This window comes from Marmota marmota, unplaced genomic scaffold, assembly GCF_001458135.2.
Source record: "Marmota marmota marmota unplaced genomic scaffold, marMar, whole genome shotgun sequence".
Lineage (NCBI taxonomy): Eukaryota > Metazoa > Chordata > Mammalia > Rodentia > Sciuridae > Marmota > Marmota marmota.
The window spans coordinates 159,753-182,705 of record NW_026000224.1 but is presented as its reverse complement, the minus strand read 5'-3'; the positions used below and the strand labels follow the sequence as shown (position 1 = coordinate 182,705).

The following is a 22,953-nucleotide window of genomic DNA, read 5'->3' as shown; positions in this document are numbered from 1 at the left end:
CCTTCCTCTGGGTAAAGTGTATCTTTATACAGATGGCGTGCTGAATCCAAAAACACAAAGATTTTGTATCATGCCCAAGAATGCTATGTCACGTTAAATCCTAAAACAGATCAATAGATCATATTAATAAATATGCAGTATATTAATAAGTCATTATTTTAAAGGATAATATGCATGACCATCCCAGTAGATGAAGAAAAATGTAACAATTTCACAAAACCAGTATCTATTCATCTATCTCAAAACAAACTTGGAATAAAGGGAAGTGTCTCAATCTGATCAAGGATATCTTCAAAAATCCAATTAATATCTTGTATAACTGTAAGATTCTGAAAGTATTCTAAGATCAAGCACTAGGCTGATACGTCCATTCTCACTTTTCTTCATCTTATGTTCATTCTTAATAATTTTTCCAACATTTGGCTGGACGTTATAGCATGTGAAATTAGTCAGGAAAATAACAAATGAATGGCACTCAGTGTGAAAGGCAGTAAAACTGTCTTTACTACAACATCATGATCTTATATGTAGAAATTCAAAGGTGTCCATAAATACTAGAACAATAAACATGTATAAAAATGTACAAAGCACATGATCAGCATATAAAATAAGATATATTTATCTCTGAAGAGCTAACAATCCAAAAATAGAATTTAAAAAATTCATTTATAATAAAAAATAAATAATTAAGAATAAGGTTAGTGAAGGGATATTGTATTCACTAAAGTCTGTAAATATTGATTGCTTGGGGAAATTAAAGCAAATCTTAATAATGACAGAGACTTTTCATGTTTAATGATTAGAAATACTACTCTTAATCAGGCAACTCTCCTTCAAAATAATCTTCAGCCTCCTTGAAATCTGTAATAAAATTCAACCAGGCTTTTCTTGCAGAAATTGGTAAAAAAGATCCTGAAATTCATGTAAAATTGTAAAGTACCTGCAGTAACCCCAAAATTAAAAATAGTAGATGAGCTTTTGATTCTTTGATTTCAAAATGCACCATGCAGCACAGTTGAATAGGGAATAAATTCCAATGTCAGGGTGCCTTTTTCTTTATATCAATAGAACAGAATTGATTCATTACAATATCTGATGTTTAGTTAATTTATTATTTTAATTAATGGAATGTTTTGAGCACTTTATGGTCTATAGCAAATGGAGTGAAAGTACAGAGTTCCCATACATCCCTCACAGCCCCAAGGATATCCCTATGATCCAGCTGGCATTAGTTTATTTATTTTATTTGTTATCACCAATGAATCAATAATGACACATTATTATTAACTCAGTCCCTTACTATATATACAAACATTTAAACATTTAACCTGTATTCTGAAGGTTGTGTTGTACATTCTATGGATGTCAGAGAAAATAGGTTCATGCACAAAAAATCTGCTGTGCTCCACCTATTCATCTCTCCTTATCCCATAAACCGTGGCAAACACCGATTTTTTTTTAATAATCTGCACCATTTCCCCTTTCTGAAATGTAATGTGGTTAGAATCACTGAATATTATCTTTCTGGAAAACTTTTTGCACTTGGCAATATTCTTTCAAGAATCCTGATACCTTTCGGTAACATGGTAGATGATTTCTTTTTATCAATGAATGATATCAAATTGCATGAATGTCCAACAGTTTCATTAGACACTCATCTGTTGAAGGGCAACTCATTTTGCATCCAACTTATAACAACTATAAGTTGTTATCATTCATATGCAGATTTTGTGCGGACATGAATCAACTGCTGTTGGTCAACTCCAGGAGCATGATTGGTGAGCCGTATGGAAGGGCACATTTTGTCCCACATTCTCACACAGTGACCAACTTGCATTGAGTTCCACCAGTACTGAAGGAATGCTGCAGTCCTTCCACATCCTGTCCAGCCTTCAGTGCTGTTGGCGTTCACACCTTCAACATTCTGATGGTGTGCAATGGAATATCATCTGAATGTGCCATTCCCAGTGAATTGTGTTGTAGAGTGGTTTCCTACATGGTGATTTCTATCTTTCTGCAAGGTGTCTGTTCAGGCTTTGGGCCCATTTTTATTAGGCTGATAGTTTTCATAGAGCTTTTTAAATGTTTGTATATTTTGAATACAAGGACCTTACCAAGTATATGCCCTGAAAACAATTTCTCCCAGTCTGTCACTTCTCTTTCTTTCTCTTAACACTGCCCATGACAAAGGCAAAGATACTAATTTTAATTAAGCCCAAGTTATCAAGTATTTCTCTCATGGATCATGCTTTTGGGATTTACCTAAAATATCATTGTCAAACACAAGGTCACCCAGAATTTCCCTCTGTGAACTCGTAGGAGACTTATGGTTTTGTATTATATTTAGGTTAGTGAACCATATTGAACTAACTTTTGTGGAAGCTGTGGTTGTGTCTCTGATGTATTTGCCTATGTGGAGAAGTGATGGGTCACACACCACTGTTTGAAAGGATGAGCTTTTCTCCTTTGAACTACCATGGCTCCAAGGTTAAAAGTCAACTGGTTCCACTTCCCTGCTCTGCCTCTGCGCTTCCTGTTCTCTTCCCTTGACCTATTGGCTCCTCTTAACCAACACCACATATCCCGACTGTTGTGCATTGACAGCGAGCTCTGAACTTAGGCCCTGTCTGTCTCTGGTTTATTTCCCCTTCAGTGTTTTGCAGTGGCTGGGGTGGGTCTTCCGCTTTTACATCTATTGACTCATTGCCACATCCATGCACTTCTTTGTCTCTGGAAATTCATGTGTGGGACTAGGTTATTCCCTTTTGTTAGGCTCTGCTGACCAAGAACAAACCACAGGCCCAGGAGCATCATAAAAAGCCCTGGAGACTCCAGACCCCGGTCCCAGATTCCGGGCTCCACCCACGTTGCTGCCTCTTCTGTTCCCTGGCCCTGCAGCCATGAGACTGCGTACCTTTTTCTACATTTTCCTCTTCTTTTTGGCTCTGTTACCTCCAGGTAAGTTGTTGACTGATTATAGGGATCTGCAGCTGAGAAAGCTTTGTGGCAGGTCAGATCAGATCTTCAGAAACCTAACAGCAACAGGTTGAGCAGGATGATGGTAGGGCATCGGGAAAGAGGCCTGCCACTGCCACTCAACAAGCCACCAAGCAGGGTGAGTTCTGCTTCAGCCTTACTGCACGTCTTGGAATTCGATTGTGAAGCATGGACATTTATTTATGAGTGGTTTGATCTGACAGGACTATTTGAGCCAGCATTTATTATTATATCCACTTATTAGCTCAGAAGAGACAGATGAAACTGATCAAAAGAATCTAGTCCTAACTAAGTGTCACCAGGATCTGAAAGTGTTACAGAAAGAGCCAAACACGAAAAGGATGATTATGCCCAAAGTGAAAAGTCAAAGAATGTTTTGGTTGTTTTTTTGGGGGGAGGATATGGAGTTAGAGGGAGCTCTCCCTGTAAATCTTACAAAGTATGAAAATTCAAATATCATACAGACTTTACCAAAATCTTGATTTTGATATTATTAAGTGATTATTAAATGATATTTAAATTATAGATATTAAATGATTTGCAATGTGAACATGAGGACTAGAGACAGTTAAAGGAACTTCCAACAAATAAGGCAGATGCCAAAATGCAAAGATGATAATTTACCACACAGTAAGGGATAAGGCATGACTATGGAAGTGAAAGAACAGTAAATGTTTAAAATGTAATGTGTAAGCATATCTTGTTTAAAATGTAATATGTAAACATATTTAAAATGTTTAAAATGTAATATGTAAACATATCTTGGAATTTAAGAAAATACAGCACAATGAGCCTACAAAAGAAACAGGTAAGGCAATAATATTACAACAAGGTGGTGGCTTTTAACAACTTCCTTGCAGGGGCAGTTATCACCCTGTCTCTGGGCTCCACTTTGCCTGTATCTGTGATCTCTAATTCCTCTTCTCTCATTCCCTCTTAAATGTATCCCATGCAGGAATTATTCCCACCCCTTCCACTCTGTGAAGAAAACTGCTCTGTCTTTACTCATTCATCTAAAGTGTGGTCCTGTCCCCCAAAGAAAGTGCTTTTCTTGAAGTCACCACTAACCTCCAAGTTCTTGGAGCCAATGGTCATTTCCCTCTGCAACCTACTAGGCTTCTCACTCGATTTTCACACAGAGGCCACGACCCTCTTCCTAATGTACCTTCTTCATTTGGCTCCAGGTGAGGCTTCACTTGACCCTCAGCCTGCCCTCTGGAGGCTCCTCCTCAGTGTCCATCCCTGCTTCCCCCCATCTCCCATGACCCTTCCTATTGCAGAGCCTCAGGGCTCAGCTCCTGGTCTTCCTCCCTCCATTTGCCCCATTCACTCTCAGTGGTGCCAGCCACCCCCATCCCTTTGAATTCTCCCCAGGACCTTTCCTCTGATCTCCAGATGTGGAATTCGTTGTCCAAGGGCACACCTGCTGTCTCTCTAGGATGCTTACCTTCAACCATAACACCCCAAACTGGCCTCACAACTTCCCCTCTCAAACCTCTTCAAGCAGTTTCCCCACCACTGAGTGCCTGGCAGGCGAACCGTGGAGGCTTTCCTGGCTCTCCTGCACGCCCCCTCAGGAAGCCTGAACTGCTCCACCCCCTGGGCTCTCTCAAGGCCCTGTCCTCACCTGCCTCAGGAAGCCCCTGCACCACACTCACTGTAAGCCAGGTGCATGGACACCTCAGCTGTCCTGCCCCACCTTAGACCTCATGGTACAGCTCTATCTTGTCCCTGTAAGTACAGGGAGTGGGGGGTCTTCTCATTTCCCCTCCTCTGACCCAAGTGGCAGTGGTTGCTGCCTGCTACTCAGAGTAAGACCTTGAGGTTCTCCTCTCTGACCTCCAACTGCAGCAGCCCGTGCTCACATGGGGGCCTTCACATGACTACTTCACTCAGACTTGCTTAGGAGCACTCGCTGGAAGGTCATAAAAAGAGCTTGTGAGTCTGTTACTGAGACCCTGGTAATGCTACTCTCCAAAAGTCCACACCCTGCCTTCAAACCACTGCTTGAGGCTCAGCATCTCTGTTTTCCTCTCTTATCAATGGCTCCTTCCTCTTGTTCCTGACGCTCACTCACACAGGAAAGCATCTGTGAGTGCCCTGTCAGTAGGGCCTCCTCACTCAGAACCCTAGTTAGTCCACTCCCATTGAGCCCTCAGCTTTGTGCAGGGCCTTAGAAACCTAGGATGTACAGACTATCCAACCTACTCTCTTTGTCAGGGCAAGAGCAATTCCTTTTGTCACCTTGTGTGATCTCTCAGAAGGAGAAGCATCCATGCCATTCATTTCAGGTCCCTGTGTTAGAAGAAGTGTCACTATCACAAGTACGATGGTGTTCCCTCAGAATCCCACCCTGACTCTTAGGTCCCCTTCTCTAGTCAATCCTTTCTTCCTACACACACATACATACACACACACACACACACACACACACACACCTTTCAGGATTTTCTTGCTGTAGATGTCTTGGTGGAAAACCATTTGAGTCTTTACCTGTCAATTTCTTAGTTTTATCAATTTTCCTGAAGGTGGAATTTCTCGTACACAATTCAGTATGAACAGTCATTTTCTCTCAACATTGGTTGGTATAAGTCCACTTGTTTTTGGTTTCATTATTGTTGTCACAGTCAGATTAATTATAATTCCATTATAAATTATATGTTTTATGGCTTTTGTTTTGTTTGGAATTTAGATTGTATCCAGGTCCTCATGCATGACAGGCAAGCACTCTGCCATTGAGGTCTAGCCCCACTGTTCAGTCATGATCTGGCCTTTCTTTATAAGGTTTAGAGCTTAACTAATTTGCATTTTATATCACATCTTAAAGTACTTTTCTTTTAATTGATTCATTTATTTTTGCATGACTTGTTTTAGAGGATCTCCTCAAATGTCCATCATTTTGTTCTTCTTTTCTCCTGGGATTTGAATTAGATAATACCAGTCCTTGTATCTCAGGTCTGCCTTCTGGCATAAGTTGAATGTTTCTCTTCTTTCTCTGATGCTTTTTCACCTCCAAGTAACTTGTCAATAACATCTTCCACTTAGTTTTTCAACATTTTATTTAAGCCTGCCAATTTATTTGATCATCTATATTGTTTTCTTACAGTTTTTAAAACTCTGTAGTATAGCTCTTATGTCTTTAAACATTGTACATTGCTATTGATTATTTCTCCATACTGGAAATTCCAGTATCTCTCATCCTTGAGGGTCCAAACTATTGCTTATCTCTTTAATGTGTACTCCTGCTGCCTTGCCTACCTGATCATCTTTGTTGTTGTTGTTGTTGTTTTAGATATACATGACAGTAGGGTGGTGTATTTTGACATATTGCACATACATGGGGTACAACCTATTACAATTTTGATCCCATTCTTGTGGTTGAACATGATGTAGAGTTACACTGGTTGTATATTCATATAAGAACATTACATCCAATTCATTCTACTCTCTTTTCCATTCTCATCCCCCCTCTCTTCCCTTCATTCCCCTTTGTCTAATCCAATGAACTTCTACACTTCCCCTTCCTACTACCCTCCCTTCTTAGGGGTTAGCATCCACATATCAGAAACCTGATCATCTTTGATGGTGAACTCACTGCTCATCACTAATACCCCATTGTTCCATGGTCTAAAATGGGAATGCTGCCATCCAAACCTACTTCAGTGAGACCAACTCAATGATGTGTCTCAGTGAAGCAGTTCCAGGCTTAACAACCTAGCATTGCTGCTGGCCCAAGAATAATCATCCCCTTTTCCTCTACTGATGATAGAATTGACCATCTGGGAATTCCTGCTCCTCTCCATGTTGACCAAAACAGTGTCCACTGCTCAAGCTAAATATCAAGGGCTACTTCTTTGCTTGAAGGGGAGGGTATTCTAGGAAATTACTATCCATTTTTGAAAAGATTTTAAAGAGATTCCCTAGTATGTATTTATTCTAGAGCACCAATTGCTTGAGAGTATGTATCTTCAAATATAGCCAAAAGTCTCAATTGTTCTTTCAGTCTAATCAAACGATTTGTGCCTCTCAGAGATTTTTGATACTGATGTATTGATGAAATTCTAAGATTCTGAATTACAAATCAAGGTAGCATTCCATCTTAGACCATAGAGATTAAGTATACGCTATGAGTTCACCATCAAGGATGATCAAGTAGACAAGACAGAATGAGTGAATATTAATAAGACAAACAAATTGGACCCCCAAGGACTAAAGTTCCTGGAATTGCCAGTGTAGAAGCTATTATAGACTCTTCAAAATGCCCCTTATGTCAATCCCATGGTATTTGGGGAAGTAGAGAAGACATCAGTGAGTTTCTGTTCATCATTCTCTATCCTTTTTATAAATTATGTCATTGCCAAAAAACTCAGAACTATAGAAATATAATATTGAGGACAGGCATTTTTGTATTCTTCTGTTAATAGGATTGAGGGTAATATTTTGCTTTGAAGTTGGTATATGCATTGTTTATGAATTTTAACTTTGTTAAAGCAATATGCTTCTCTTCTGTATTAGATATGTTTTACTAGTATCAGTGATGATGGTCTTTTCAATTCTCCCCTTTGTAAAAACTATTTATATAAGTTGATTGCCTGGGCATAATATATGATTATATAGATATAACATATCATATAACAATATGAATAATGATAAATATATATATATATATATATATATATATATATATATGTATGTATATGTGTGTATACAATATATCATTCTGCTCTACCTATCAAACACTGTCCTATCATGCTTACCAAAGAGTGTTCTCAATAGTTACATATAAATAAAAGTGATGTGTTGATACTAAACAATTATCTTCCTAATAGGGTCTCTATATATTAGTGAATCTAAATTTATCTCATGGATGACAAATCATTGACAGTGTATAACTTCCCGACACAGAGGGGGAAGACAAATGATGCTATTAACCACAATTGTCCTAACTCTTTTGGCTTCTCTCACTCTGAGGTCTGTAGCACTGACTCATTTGTTTGCCAATACAAAGATTTATTAATTAAACTTTGCTGTGACATAGTGCATCTGAAGGAATTTATCTGGATACAAAAAAAATTCAACTTTCCAATATTCTTGGAATATACTTTCAGATGCATATTGATAGACTCTCTTGGAATGTCAAAACTTTTACTTTTTTCCTAACTAGTAAAAGTCTAAGATTTAACCATTGAAATAGATCACATCTAAATATGGAGAAAGTAACTCTGCTTCTAAGTTAATCAAAAGAAGAAGAAACTAAAAGATATTAATTGGATTAGTGATATCAAGATAGTCAAGTGGGTGATAACAGTCTTCACCCCCCTCACACATACAGAGTGTGTGTGTGTGTGTGTGTGTGTGTGTGTATCCATAAACTGAAATAGTCCTGGGAAAACTCAAGATTTACTTAAGGACACCCAGAAACAAAAGAGCACAATACAAATTGAGACAATCCACATAGAAAGGTTTGCTGATAAGATAAGCCTACCAGAGACACAAAGAGATTGAGAAATAGCTAAGAATAAAGAAGAAAGGTGTAAACTACAGTATAATCATGTGGTGGGAAACATGGTGCTCCTCAGCAGGCTGTCCCATAGAGGACACTAGGATGTTTTGCCACTGGTGTTACTAACAGCCCTTCCAAGAGCAATTCCCACTCTGGAAATCCCAGAGAGGGATGTGAGGCTGCCCATTTCCTTCACCTTTGCAAAGAAGCAGTTGCTCTTGTGCTGCACCAGGATAACAACTGATATTCTAAATCTGTCCATGTCCTTGACTTACAGGCTGCAACCAAAGCGTGCCCACTTTAAGAACCCAGTTCTCTTTCTACACTTCGTCATCCACACCTGAGAAAGTGAAGTCATTACCATACTGAGCTAGTTCACAATAAAAGTCACTGATCCTAATGCTTATGCTCCAGTTAAAGCCCACAAACCTTAGGGAACACATTCATGCACCAGGACCCAGAGTTACAGTCGCTATGCATGCCAGTGTTCATAAGTGTAGCAAATGTGCTACTCCACATGTGATTGCATGTCAGTTCCCAGAGCCACAACTCTAGTCAGCCTTCTCATGCCTGGGCCCTGAAGGCACATTCTGTCGGCACCATTGCTCCAGGTACCAGCTCAGTTACATAAAGCTAGGCATCACCTGACCCTGCATGCTCAAGCACCTGATCTCAACTCTCTGGCTCCTTACATGCAGCCACACAACTACCAACATGGCAGCGAGGTGACTGTGTGCTGAATGTCCACTTTTCACAACTCCAGAATCCAGTACTTTTCTTTTTTTTTTCTCACTGTCAGTTGCTGCAAACCTGTGCTCTATGGCTGGTCCACTGGTACCACTCAGAGGACACAAGTGCCACCACCATCTCTTGAGTACTCATGTGACTCAGATGCAGGAGAGATGTCTTCTGACATAAATCCTCTGTTAGGAGAAATATTGGGTATTATAACAACATGGTAGGTAGAGTTAATGACAGTAAAGTGTATACTTGAAAATTATAAGTATACACTTTTCTGGATCTCACTACCAGAAAAGAAAGATTGAAGAAAATGTGTGAAATCATTCACATTAATTGGCTTGATTTTGACATTCTCCAGCATATCAAAACCTCATGCTGTACATCATAAATATTTACAGCTTTTAAGTTTTAAATTATAATTAAATAATTCAAAAACAAATTTTACCTTAGGGTAGGCAGTCACCACAAATGACTACTCACACAATAGTTTTCCATGAAAAATTGACCATACCCTTTTCAGAAGGAAGAGGGTACAGGAGACAGAAAAGGCCCAACACTGAGTGTTTTAAAGGAAGCATTACAATAGGGATCCCCAAGGGACTCCAGTAAGGCAGTTACAGCAGCCATGATGCACATCTGCAAGCTGATCGTGGGCTGCAAGCCACCCATATCTGATCCTAGTGTATCTCAACTCATTTCCTATTAAAACACATTTCTCTTCCAACATGCTCAATGTCTCCTTTCTGTTTTCTAAATAACTGAGCCAGGGAGCTTGCTCATGCTATTCTATGTGTCTAAAGTGCTCTCACCCAGATGTTGGCTTATCTTTTCTTGCCCAGCATTCAGTGTCAGTTCAAATGCTCCATGGTTCCATCATCCAGACTGTATCTTGCCCATAATTGGGTTTTTTTTCCTAGAATCTTCCCATATTCTGAATTATTTAGTTTTCAGTGGTTTTATTTTCTTCACTGAATGTAAGTTCTGTATGAATAGAAAACATTTCTCACTTTTATTTTTCTATTAGTATACTCAGTCAATATTTGCTGAGGACTCATACAAAATACTAAGTAATGAAGACATTGCTGTATTTGGGACATACATTTTGTCAACTTTCTTATTGTTTCACCATCAAGTTTACCAAGTTTGGTTCTAAAGTTCAAATTACTTATGCCAAAAATCTATAAGAAAAGGAAGGAGGTGTTTGTAAATACTTGAGCCCTCAGGTGAAGTCAAAAGCCAGTGAACAGGGCAGTCAGTGAGATGGAGCTGTTAAACTGAGTCTTTCATTCAACCTCTTTTCTTCACAGAGATGCTCATAGCATAATTATTCTGTTTGCATATGTTAAACCCCAGAACTACAAAGTCCATATCACTGTTTATCAATCCCAAAGAGAGAACTTAGAAGACAAAATGGAGATGTTTTGGATATTTTCTTACTTACTCCTGGGTGGTGGTGGGCCACAATACAATAGATGGCCGTGTCATGCCTAGGGGCTGGGGAGGATAAGATAGGCTGCAATCCCACTACTCAGGTGGCTGTCTTCAGATGTTTTATGAGAACATTCCTTTACTTCCCAACCCAGTTCATTCCCTCCAGATCTTCTCCAAAGGATTGGGGCTAGGGGGAAGGGCCAGCTCCCCCTCTCCATGTCCCTTGTTAGCTTTTTTAGGCACACAATGCATGAACCCCAACAGCATACTTCAGAGTGTTGCTGGCTTTACATTTCCTACATGAGCTAATTATCTCATTGATTCTCTTCTTCAGCAGTAAGAAGTGGCTTAGGTTCTGGTGAAGGCCATTGTCTTGGCCTTGGAGGCGTCTGCAGAAGACCTACCTGCAAAGTAATAGAAGAGCTAATTTCTTTCTGCCAAAGAAAGATTAGATGCTGCAGAAAGTGGTGGATTCTTATACCAGTTCCAACACCAGTTATCTATACGGACTATCGTGAGGCCCTTAAACCCAGGATAAAATGAAACCATGAGAAGCATCAAAAGGAAAGTTCTGTGCCAAGAACAAAATATTCATATTGAACACCTCTAGCTCTATGATCAACTCACATTTCCATTGTCAATAAAAATAAATAAATATTGATTTCACATATAACTTGATGCCATGTTTTGGTGACATTTGAAAATAAAAACAATATCAAAATACACAGCATGGGGAAACAACACCTTTCAATAAATAATCAAGAAAACATAAAAACTCTAACACCAAAAAAAAAAAGATTGAAGAAAAAAAAAAGAAATAAAAAACAAGGCTAGAAATGAGAGGAAACAAATATGAACATGTGAAAGAGTCCTTCAATCAGTCAGTACACATTCAAATAAAACAAGAATCCAATATGAAAACCCTAAATCAAAAAGTAAAACAGAACTACCACAACAAACAAACAAACAACAACAACAACAAATCTTGGTGAAATGTTAAGAAATCAAGGAGTCGTATCCACTACAGAGGACAAAACAGTGAGTGTATGTGTTCACCGTCTGCCCACCTGGTTTTCTTTCCATTTCTTCTTGAGGTGTGATCTAAGTGAGTCTGGGCCATGGATTGTGCATCCTTCCTTTTGTTGGGTTGCTCACTGTGTTGAGGTTGGGTTTAAGGATTCCTAATTTCCCTTCTTGGGGAATTAGTGAGGGGCTGCAGACCTGGAGGTGAAGTGAGAGGCTGGGGAAGCTGGGTTGTGGGTGGACGACAAAGCTGCTGGCCAGGACCAGGGGCTAGGTGGATCAGGCCCTGGCACTGGATCCTGTGAGCCAGCAAAAAGGCTGTGTACTGGACCAGGAGGGTCTGGTGGCAAAGCAGCCTGGTGGACTGAAGCTGTGTGATCCACTGGGTGGGGCTGACAGCTAAGTGGCACTTGGGGCAAGTTAGGGCCCAGCTCTTCTGTGCCACCAGGTGGATCAGGGCCTTATGCCTGGAACTGGGGGCTGGCTGTGAAGGGGCCAGGGAAGGTGGGGAGACTGGAGGCTGGGGAGCCCACCTGGCAATCCTGGGAGCAGTGGATGCTGGACTGTGGAGGGAGTCTGGACAAGGTGAGTGCAGGCCCAGGTGGGTCCAGGGCACCCAGTGGGTGCCCGGTCTTCAGGCTGGATGAGCTGAAAGCAAATGCCCTCACACCCCTCTCCAACCCTCTGACCCACTGAAGCCAGCCCTAGCAGTACCCTCATGGAGCTGTGGAGAGCCTAACTCTCTCAAGCCTTCCTAACCCGTGTCCACCTGTCGGAATGCTCCCAGTTCCTCACTTCCCACAGGCCCACACAGACCTAGCTGTAAACCCACAGATCTGGTTTTCCAGCATAGGCTCCACCCCTCTGCCATCCCAGGGTGTCTCCTGGATCCACTCTCAGCATACCTCTGATAAACTCTGGTGCAGAGGGTTTTTAAAGATCTGGTTAATGAGTCAGTCCGTGGTTCGGCTAGGCAGATTGCCCCTCCAGACTCGGGATTTTTCACTAAGCCTCAGGAAGAGAATAGCTCAGGAGGTATTACTGCTGTTTGAGTTCTGGGCAGCAGAGCTAAGAGAAGTGCTACCTCAGCTAATCCACCATCTTGCCCTGACCAGATCCCTATTTCCGAGGCAGGATCCACAAGTGAGCTGTTAGTGGCTCTTCTCCCAGCATGGGAATTCTTCTCTGGGAAACTTATTCTCCACTTGGCTTCCCTTTTATAAGGGAAAACCAGTTGATGAAGCTAATCAGGACCACATTATAGGGGATATACCCTGATTGAAAAACACTAAATCTAATGAGGTCTTACCTGGAAACATACCCTGTGCATTTTATTGGAATTTCCAGACAACTATACAGCTACCATCCTCACACAAAGTGAAGAATGAAGATGTTAGGCCATTATAAAGGGGACTTAGAGAAATTCAACCAACTTTCTATTCTTTTACAAATGCTCTCACATACTTCTCAGGTATAAGAAACATTCTAGGCTTTGAGGACATAGGAATCTATGGACTTTTAAATAACATTTGTGAGCAGCCAGGAATTTGGACTGGGCCCCTGAACTGGGTTCCACAGAACATACCAATATAGAGTTTAATCGTGGTAACTGAACTGAGGTTGGTGGTGGGAAGCCCTGAAACCAATTAACGAGGTTGAAAATATTTTACTAATTAAGCTGAAAAGATTTAGCTAATTAATCTCTAATCAACTGAGTATTAAATTGACTAAGCTGTAGCCAATGAAGTTGTTTTCTATGCCTCTCAGTCCTCCATAAACACTGACCCATTATGTTCTTGTTGAGCCATCTCAGAACCAGTTTGCATGTAGTTGCTGCTTAATTCATGAATTATGGGGCTTTTTTGCTTTCTTTCAATAAACTCTACTCAACTTAATTGGTCTAAGGAATTTTCTTCTCAATGGGACATAATTTTGTGACACCATGGAGGAAAACTGGCTTGATAATAAAATGAAAGATAGCCAAATATGAAAACCACAATATACACAGAATGATTTCACTGAAACAATGAAATGCTATTAACTAAAAATTGATGAAAAAATAAAATACAAAGTTACAAGAATGGAAGAGGAAAATATTAGGGTTAAAGATAGACTAAAGTATTTTGCGCATAAATGACATACCTACGGCTTTTCTCCAGTGTTAGATTGATTGTGTTCTGTAAGTTCAGAGGCATCATAAAAACTTCTCATGTAGATTACATCTGAATTGCATCTATCCAGTTGGAGGCATCTTGTGTCCTGAGGGTAGAGTAATGGCTAATGGCTTCCCTATCCACAGTCAACATGTGTTTCTTGCTATTGTGCGTTACTTCATGAAGGCTAAGTTTAGAAGATGGACTGAAGGCTTTCCCACACAGAGAGCATTTATGTGGTTTCTCCCCATTGTGAGCTCTCTCTTGCTGTCAGGAATGAGAAGATACACTGAAGTCTCTCCCACACAGATGACATACGTATGGTTTCTCTCCAATGGGAACTCACTCATGTTGCCGAAGGTGAGATAATTTCCTAAAGACTTTCTCATACAGCAGGCATTGAAATGTTTTCTCTCTGTTGTGGGTATTCTTGTGTTTTCTAAGGTTACATTATTGACTGAAGGTTATTCCACACAGATGGCATGCATTCATACGGCTTCTCTCCTATATGGATTATCTGGTCGGGTCTAAGCTCAGAGATGTAACTGAAGCCTTTCCCACAAAAATGACATTGATGATGTTTCTCTACTGTAGAGTCTGTTGTGTTTTCTAAGAGATTTGTATAAACACTTAAAAATATAAATGACATTCATATGGATTGTCTACAGAGTCAGTCATGTTGCATTGTAGTAGTTTTGAACACATTAAACTCCATTTCTGCATACATAATAATCATAAGATTCATCTTGTCATGATTTTTCCTCATGTCCATTAAGGTCTGAGTAGTTATTAAAGGATTGTCCTCACTGTTTGTTGACATAACATTTCTTTGCATTTTGAGTTAACAAATGTTGAGTCAATGTAAAATAGTAAGTTAGGCCTGCCTTTAAACCATTTCTTTCACATACATCTTTCTGGGCATGAGGTTTCTGATTTGAGAAGTAACAGAAAGTTGGGCTTATTCTGATTGGCTAAGCTTCCCTCCACCTGACTGCAATCTCCTGCTTCTGTAACTTGGCTTCTTGCATTGGTTAAACTCCCAAATGTCCCTTTTGTGGGATTTTTTGGCTTAAATACCGGGCCAAACTGAAGGGAGTGCATCACTCTGACCATCTTGTTTTTAGAGAGTAGAGTGTCCGATGCTGGCCAGCAATAAAGGCTTAATCAACATAAAACTCTGAGAGTTCAGGTCCTGTCATTTGTTTATGTTCTCTGAACTCTTTTCAGCTTTGATGAGCAGGACCTCTCAGTAAAACGGCCAAGAAGGCTTTAAAAATTCTATATTTGTTAGATTCATGATTTTTATCTCACAGATGTAGGTTAATATGTTTCTCTGATTACACTCTGCTTTGTTCTAAGGCAAATTTACAAGGGTTAACCCTTAATCTAATAGGTTTTTTTAAAAAAATAACTTACAAGGCTTTTCTTTGTCTGTTTTGTGTAGGTGCACCGGTGGACTGTCCGTCTACATGTCTTGCCATGTCTACATATCTTCAGTGCAAAAATTGACATATGAGCTCAAAATTAAAATTAAAAAATGGATCTAAATAATTTTGGTTCATATGATTTAAAAGGTTCAATTTAAATTGGAAAAATAATGAAAATATAAACGTCTTTAAAGTTTCTAATGCAGTTTTGTTTCTAGGTGGTGGAACAGTTGCTAATAAAATGTTAATGTCTATAAAGTGTCTAATATCCATTGTCTCTAGGATTTTTCTTCAACAGGAAAAAAAATTACTAATGCTATTCAGTACACTTGTCTGATACCTTGTTTTTTAAAAAAAATACATAAATTAGATCTGACATGTATAAAATTAATCATGGATGTGTTTTTATGGAGATCTGATTGGTTTACAAAGTTAAACTGCTCAAAGTATTTTATGTTATTAAAATTGATTAATTTACCTAAATTTATAAGGTTTATTTCAAAGTATAAACAGAAAGAGGGATCAATGGATTAAAAATTATTAAAAGGTTCTAAATATAAAAATAGCTTGAGTAAAAAAAAATGTTTCCAGGTTAAAAAAAAAGTCTTAATGTGGTAAAGTAAAATTGTAATACATCTAAGTAAACAATAGGGACTAATTAAGTAATATAAAGATCTATAAATAAAGGATAAATATTAAAAGGTTTATATATCACTAAATTGGTTATATATGTAACCCAAATAGTTAAAACTCTTCAAGGTTGTTCTCTAAAAACAGATATTAATGTGCTGATATAAACCAAAGTTGATTTATATGTTAAAATGATAAAAACTTCTTAAAATATTAATTACATTGTGTCTGTTAAGTTTTATTCTCTGGAGCAACTAATCTTGGAGAAATTAAGGTTTGTACATCTGCGGTAAATAGCAACTGTTATTTTAGAGTACTGTCTACATTGCAGAGTCTATATTTTTCTTTAAAGCTAAACTTGGTTAATATAAAAACATCAATATAATTGTGGTACATTTCTCTTCTTTACATATTAAATGTGTTCATATCTTTCAGGTATGCAAGTCTTTAAGCTAAAAGATTTAAAGGAACATTTTATCAACCTGGTGTTTCCAAACTAAAGTTGTCTGTAATGGTAATTTTAAACTTATAAGGATAACAGATTTTATTGGGGATTTATTTATATCATTCGATGTTTTGTAACCAAACCTTATGTTACCTTTTACACTGGGATATGAAATTTTAAAGGTATTTTAAAAGATAATGGGAGCCTGATCTGTTTAAAGGTTAATATTATAAAACATTTTTGCTACTTTTCCACACAAGAAGAAAGTTAAAAACTCTCAGCCTTTCCCTAATTCACATGTTAGATGTAATATCATATTGAATTAGCAAATATTCATACACTCAGGAAATAATATATATGAACTTTATAAAATGATATCTAAAAAGAGAGACAAAGATCAGCTTCAGAACTAAAATACTTTACCTAAGATTTATGAAGAACCCCACCTTATCTGAGATCAGGCTCTACCTCCCACCTTACAGCATGTCAGAATGACTTCAAAGTAAGCCAGACTTCAGCTCATTTAAAGTTGTATTCAAAGATTGATTTTATTGTAAATATTACTGTGATATCAAATAGAGTATATTATGTATAACTCGGCCAAGATTCAAGATTATATACAAGCTAACATGTTTTTACTGTTGTTAGTTTCACTTTATATTTATATTTTCCTTAGACCTGATACTGTTAACGTTTTAAAGAGGTATACTTCAAGAACACATATCTAAATTAATTTGAGATATTAAGCCATCATCTGTGGACAGATAGTGATTAAAAGGGATTAAATTAACTGTAAAGGGGCTGGGGTTATGGCTCAGCAGTAGACTGCTTGCCTTACATGTGTGAGGCACTGGGTTTGATCCTCAGCATCACATAAATAAACAAAATAAAAGTATTGTTTTAAATACTTTTATTTTGTTTATTTATACAGCTAAAAAAATTTACTGTAAAGTTATAAACATTAAAGTTAAAGCCCAGTACTCTTACTTTAAGACTGATAAGACTGACTTGCTGGGTGTTTAAGGCCAAACTTAAAAATTTAGGTTAAAATAAAGGGGCCAAGAAAACTAATATTTGGCTCTTGCTCTCTGAGTCAGCCTGAACCCAGGAAAAGAGGAAGAACTTTGCAACTCTGGGCCACATAACCTCCCAATTAGGGAGACTAATGAGACCACTGAAGAACAGAAAGCCAATCAGTGTGCATGCTGCCGAAGAGGAGAGTCATTGGAAGGGGGAAACATACCTGATGCTTCCAAGGGAAGCCACATGGTCAGCAAGACCTTGACCCATCCTAACGCAGATGGCACTACAGAGCTAAAATGCTGCTCACAACTTCCCCAGGAGTGTCCCCCAAGGGAACTCAGCTGACTCTTACCAATAGATAGGAGCAAGGTCAGTTTGACCTTGTTTGATCTTAAAAATCTGGCAAAAACAGTTAAAAACCAAAGCACAGTTATTCCTGGGCATTTAAAAAAGTATTTTAATGTAACTTAAGATGTACACTTGTGTTAGCACCCCCAAGAATAAGTAAGACTGGAGGCAACAGAAGAGAGATTCTTAGGCAAGAATGTCTGATAACCATCAATAGAAACTGCCAGAATCAGAAGTTTTTACTCAGTTTAAGGCCTACAGGTCTTCCTAACCATCTACACAGGTATACTTTATCAATGTTTACTAGTATAATTGTCTATTCCTGCGTAACAAAGAGATCTTTACTGAACACAGAGGTCATTCCAATATATATAATTTTAAAAATCAGATGATATTAACTAACTTAACTAAATATTGTGTCTACATTTCTGATAACTCTGACAATGTTGAAGTTTTACATGCAAAACCAGGACTTGAGTATTTTTTAATGGACAATCATATAAACATTGCCCATATGCCTAGCTTTGGAAACATACTAAAATCCTCAAAATTAATCTGTGGGCCAAATAATGAGAATGTTACCAAATGTGACATATTTGGTCTACCTGAGCATAATGTGCTGTATAAACAGAAGTAAAACCACAAAGATTGATGTCTTTAGACTATGACTGTTTAGTCTCAGACTCTTCTAGAGAAATTAATATATGACTTTACATAGGTGCATTATTACCAAATTACTATTTCTTACCAAAGCAGAAATCTCATCTGCAGGAAAATTCATTTAAACAGGATGATATTGAGGAAGGACCAACTTACAACTCTGCAATGATTCAACATTTGTTAACTCATAAAGGAAATCAATACAATCTCCACAAACAGTGTGGACCATCACCTAGTGTCAACTTATATCATAATGAGCATCAGAAAAATCATAAGTAAGGCAAATCAAGTATGCAGGATAGGGCTTATAAAGTGCTGCAAGCCATGGAGAATGCTGGAATGAAGCTATTTCAATATCAACTAGGTGGAAAAAAACTTTATTCAAATTTAGGATCTGGGAGAACACAAGAGAACCACACAGGAGAGAGACTGCATCAAAGTAATTTTGGTGGGAAAGGCTTCAGTTATGTTTCTGACCTTAGATCCCATAGGGAACTCACACTAGAGAGAAACCACATAAATTCCATCTGTGTGGAAAAGGCTCAGTCCATTATGGAAACTTAGCTGTAAGGAGAGAACACACATTAGAGAACCACATGATGGCCATATGTGTGAGGAAGCCTTTAGCTATACTCCACCCTGAGACAACACTGGAGGGATGCTATTCTAGGTGATAAAGTCTTTATTAATACCACTAGCCTCATAGAACACTAACACTGGACAGAAACCACATGAACATCATCTTCATGGAAAAGGCTTCAGTCTATCTTCTCATTCTAGATAGCTAGAGAAAGTTCACACTGGGGAGAAACAAAATGAATGTCACATGCATAGGAAAGCCTGAGTCAATCTTCTAGTCCTAGAAAGCATCACGGAGCTTGCACTGCAGAGAAACCACATGGATGTCATGTGGGCAGGAAAGCCTTCAGTGCATCTTGTTTTTGGATGTGGTGCTGCAGGCCAAAGCAAACTGCTGTCTGTGGTGATTCTGTTCCCTCCTGCAAGGACTCTACCATGAAAATCACTCTAGTTGCCCCATGGTGAAAAGCTTGTGACTACGAAATGTGCACCTTATCAAGTTGAGGGGGTCTCCTACCAATGGATTTTCAACACCCCAGCATGATGTTGAGTTCTTCATTCCTCACACTGTGCTTTTGGAATATTTTGTTTCTTCACTTTCAACTTGGCACTGTGGGGTTATTGATATGCACATGGGCAGTAGAAATAGAAATGACTTTTTCTGGGTAAAACATTGGGGGTGGGTCCAACTTGCAAGTGATCATAATGCAGCACCCACAGATGTCCCAAACTGCATCTATGACCAAAGTCTCCAACATGATGTTGTGTATCATGTCATGTTTGCAGTTCTCACAAGACTTGCTTGAGATATGGATTTGTTTGTTGTTTGTTTGTTTGTTTAGGATTGAAACCAAGGGTACTTAACCACAGAGCCAAATTCCCACTCATTTTTATTTTTTATTTGAGACATAATCTCACAAAGTTGCTGATGCTGGCTTTGAACTTGGGATCCTCCTGTCTCAGCCTCCTGAGTCACTTGGATTATAGGCATGTACTGCAATACCTGCCTAAGATATGGAGAAGGGAACATTTGCATAAACAACATAAGTATCTTCATGAATCTTCCAGACAGCAGGAGAGAAAAAATAAATGAATGTGTCATGTGTGGGAAAGCCTCAGTCAATCTTCTAGTCCTTTTGGTCCTAGAAAAGATGAGACAGCTCACACTGGAGAGAAAGCATATGAATGTTACATGTGTGGGAAAACCTTCAGTTAAATTTCTATTTCTAGAAAGCATGAGAAAATCCATACTGAGGGAAAATCACATGAATGTCACCTGTGTGGGAAAGCCTGCAGTTGATATTCTAGTCCTACACAGCATGAAAGAGCTCACACTAAAGAAAAACCATATGGATGTAATTGTGTGGGAAGGGCTTCATTTGATCCTATTGCTGCTAACAGCTTCAAAGACACCACACTGGAGATAAACCATGAGAAAGTCATCTCTGTGAGAAATGTTCTTGCTAATGTGCTACTGCTTTGTGACATGTGGAAACACACACTATAGAGAAAGATAAATGCATGTAGCCTATTTTGTTCAAACTGGATTCCACTGACATACTCCAGGGTCAAGGGGAATGTTCTAAGGTCAGTGCACTGCTGAGAAGACAGAGATCCCAGAGATCATCCAGACATCCCCCAGGGTAGTCACTGGGACAACAGGGATTAATTTAATCCTACACTTCCATTACAGCTCACTATATACATGCATATCAACTCATGTTTTCCTAGAATTGACTTCATGTAAGACCCTTTACATGCTGATTTACTGAGTGCCAATGTTGATGTCAATTTACTTTCCCATAATTCACAGAGTCAATGTCTTTGTGTCTGTTTCCAGCAGTTGGGGGATCTCAGCAGATTCACCCACTCCGCAGCTGGGAAGGCTTTTATTCACTAAATGCAGCCTGTTCCCTGTGTCTTTGCCTCCTCAGGACAAGAGTGCTCTCTTAGTCACCTGTGTGTGATGGGCGTGGTCTTCCCTTCCATGGAGTGTCTCACTACCACAGAGTGTAATTGGATAGTGTGATTTTTGAGGGCACTCTGATAGCTGAAGAGTTTTGGAGACAAGTCGAGGGTCTTACCCACTGTAAATAATCTCCTGCAGTAGGACTTGGTTTTGTGGAGTGATTTGATTCAACCGTGCCCACCTGCCAGGTTACTGAGAGACATGCAAGTCCTCTTACAAAGCACTGGAAATGCCACAACTGAAAAATATACAAACCACAATCACATTGTCCAGATCAGATTAGAACAGATCTCCCATGCCGAAGAGACATGGAAGTGAAGTAAATAAGTGCTGCCCAGAGGGGAAAAGGAGCAGGGCACCTGGAGGAGACTCACCTTTAGACAGGATCAGGACTCTGCCACTTCCTCCCAATTAGGCGGCTGCTTCCCCTGGGGTCTCTTGGAAGATTTCTGGAGTAGAACCTTCTTCTGCTGCTCCTCTTCCCTGCAGAACAAACAGTGGCAATTATTTGTATTCAAGTGGAAAATCAGAATATAATGTCCTGGTCCCATTAAGTGCTTGGTGATACACATATTGAAGCCTTGTGACCTTTGCTAGGTCTGTGCCTTCGCTCACGTCACACCCTATCACTAACCTCAGGCAGCTCTTCTCATGGTCCATCTAAGCAGTTTCATATATTCTTCATTCCTTTTGTATCTGTGATGTGCCAATCACCTACAGGTGCTCTGACCCCTCCCCATTACTGATTGACTTGAGAAAAAATTGAGCTCCTAGGCTTGGCTTTCTTCTATGGAGCTCTTGTCTATTTCTTCTTTTTTTTTAAACATTCATTTTTTGTTGTAGTTGGACACAATACCTTTATTTTATTTATTTATTTTTACATGGTGCAGAGGATTGAACCCAGGGCTTCGCACATGCTAGGTGAGCCCTCTACAGATGAGCCATAACCCTAGACCTCTTGACTGTTTTTCCAGTTTTTCTGTAATTGCCTGGAGATGGAAGTGCAGTGGTGTGGAGAAGGAGAGACAGCTAGCTTGAGCTGCAGTGCTGGAGGGAGACTACCACACTTCCAATGCTCACCTTTGCATGGGTCCTTCTGCCCGCAGGCTGGTTAAAGTCCCCTGTGTTCTGGAGATTTGCAGGCTTTTTGGTGCCTGGTTCTCTTTCTCTTTGGGCCCCAGGGTTGTGGGGAAAGTGCCCTATCCCAGCACTTCATTGGGCATCTTCTAATCCTGGCACTGTGTCCAAAAGACCCACAGTTCTTGCCCTTCACCTGTGGGTGGAAAATGAAATTCTCAGTGTATCAGAAGAACCACAGCCATGGCTCCATTACCAAGAAAGGACAGATTTTCTAGTCTGAGTTCAGTACTGCATTTTTAGGAGGGATTCAGATGAGGGACCTATTGATTACTATGCTATTTGAGATTCTAGGGTCATTCCCAAAGCAGAGACTTGACAGGGGCACTAGTAGGAGGAATGGAAGATCCTGAAATAGAGGATATGGAGTCAGGTTTCAACAAATGCACAACATCCTGGCTGGATATGACACTTATTTGGAGGTACAGTGGACTTTGGCAGCATCTAAACGGACCAGTTGGCCTGGTGACGAGTTCCCAGGCTAGGCCCTCAGGGGACTGGGATGGACAAATCAGTTGCAGAGACAGAAGCCTGCAGGATCTAACCCAGTCTCATTGATCCATGTCACCACATGGCTCTCCACATACCCAGGCCCCCACTTATCTGGGGTTCTCCTCCTCTGGTGGGGGAGCCCTGGAACCCAGTGCTGCCTTTCACATTCTGGGTTTGATGGGTCTGTGTGGCTGAGGCTGTGGGGAATGACACGTCCACTGCCTCATCTCCTTGGAGTCAGGTCTCCCTTCCTCAGGGGCTTGCTTTTAGAATTTTCTGAATTACAAGGAAAATAATAGAAAAGGTATCATATTCACAGAGAAACAAATACTTTTCCCCTGTACACTGAGAAGAACTCATGACCACAGAGTCAAGTCTGTTACCCACAATGTGAT

The 22,953-nt window shown here is 39.5% G+C and overlaps 1 protein-coding gene across 1 annotated transcript; it reads left to right on the top strand.

The window, feature by feature from the left end:
* The first annotated feature begins 1,738 nt into the window (after positions 1-1,738).
* Defb109b (defensin beta 109B) lies at positions 1,739-11,215 on the top strand. Its single transcript, XM_015504637.1, has 2 exons — positions 1,739-1,778; positions 11,007-11,215. Exons 1-2 carry the CDS (start codon positions 1,739-1,741, stop codon positions 11,213-11,215), a joined length of 249 nt encoding a protein of 82 aa, XP_015360123.1.
* The last annotated feature ends 11,738 nt before the right edge of the window (positions 11,216-22,953 follow it).

Excerpts from the sequence above, each read along its gene's own strand:
- Defb109b (XM_015504637.1), top strand. The coding sequence starts at position 1,739 with ATGAATCAACTGCTGTTGGTCAACTCCAGGAGCATGATTG. Across the intron at positions 1,779-11,006 it reads CAACTCCAGGAGCATGATTG|CAGTAAGAAGTGGCTTAGGT; the intron begins GTGAGCCGTATG and ends TCTCTTCTTCAG.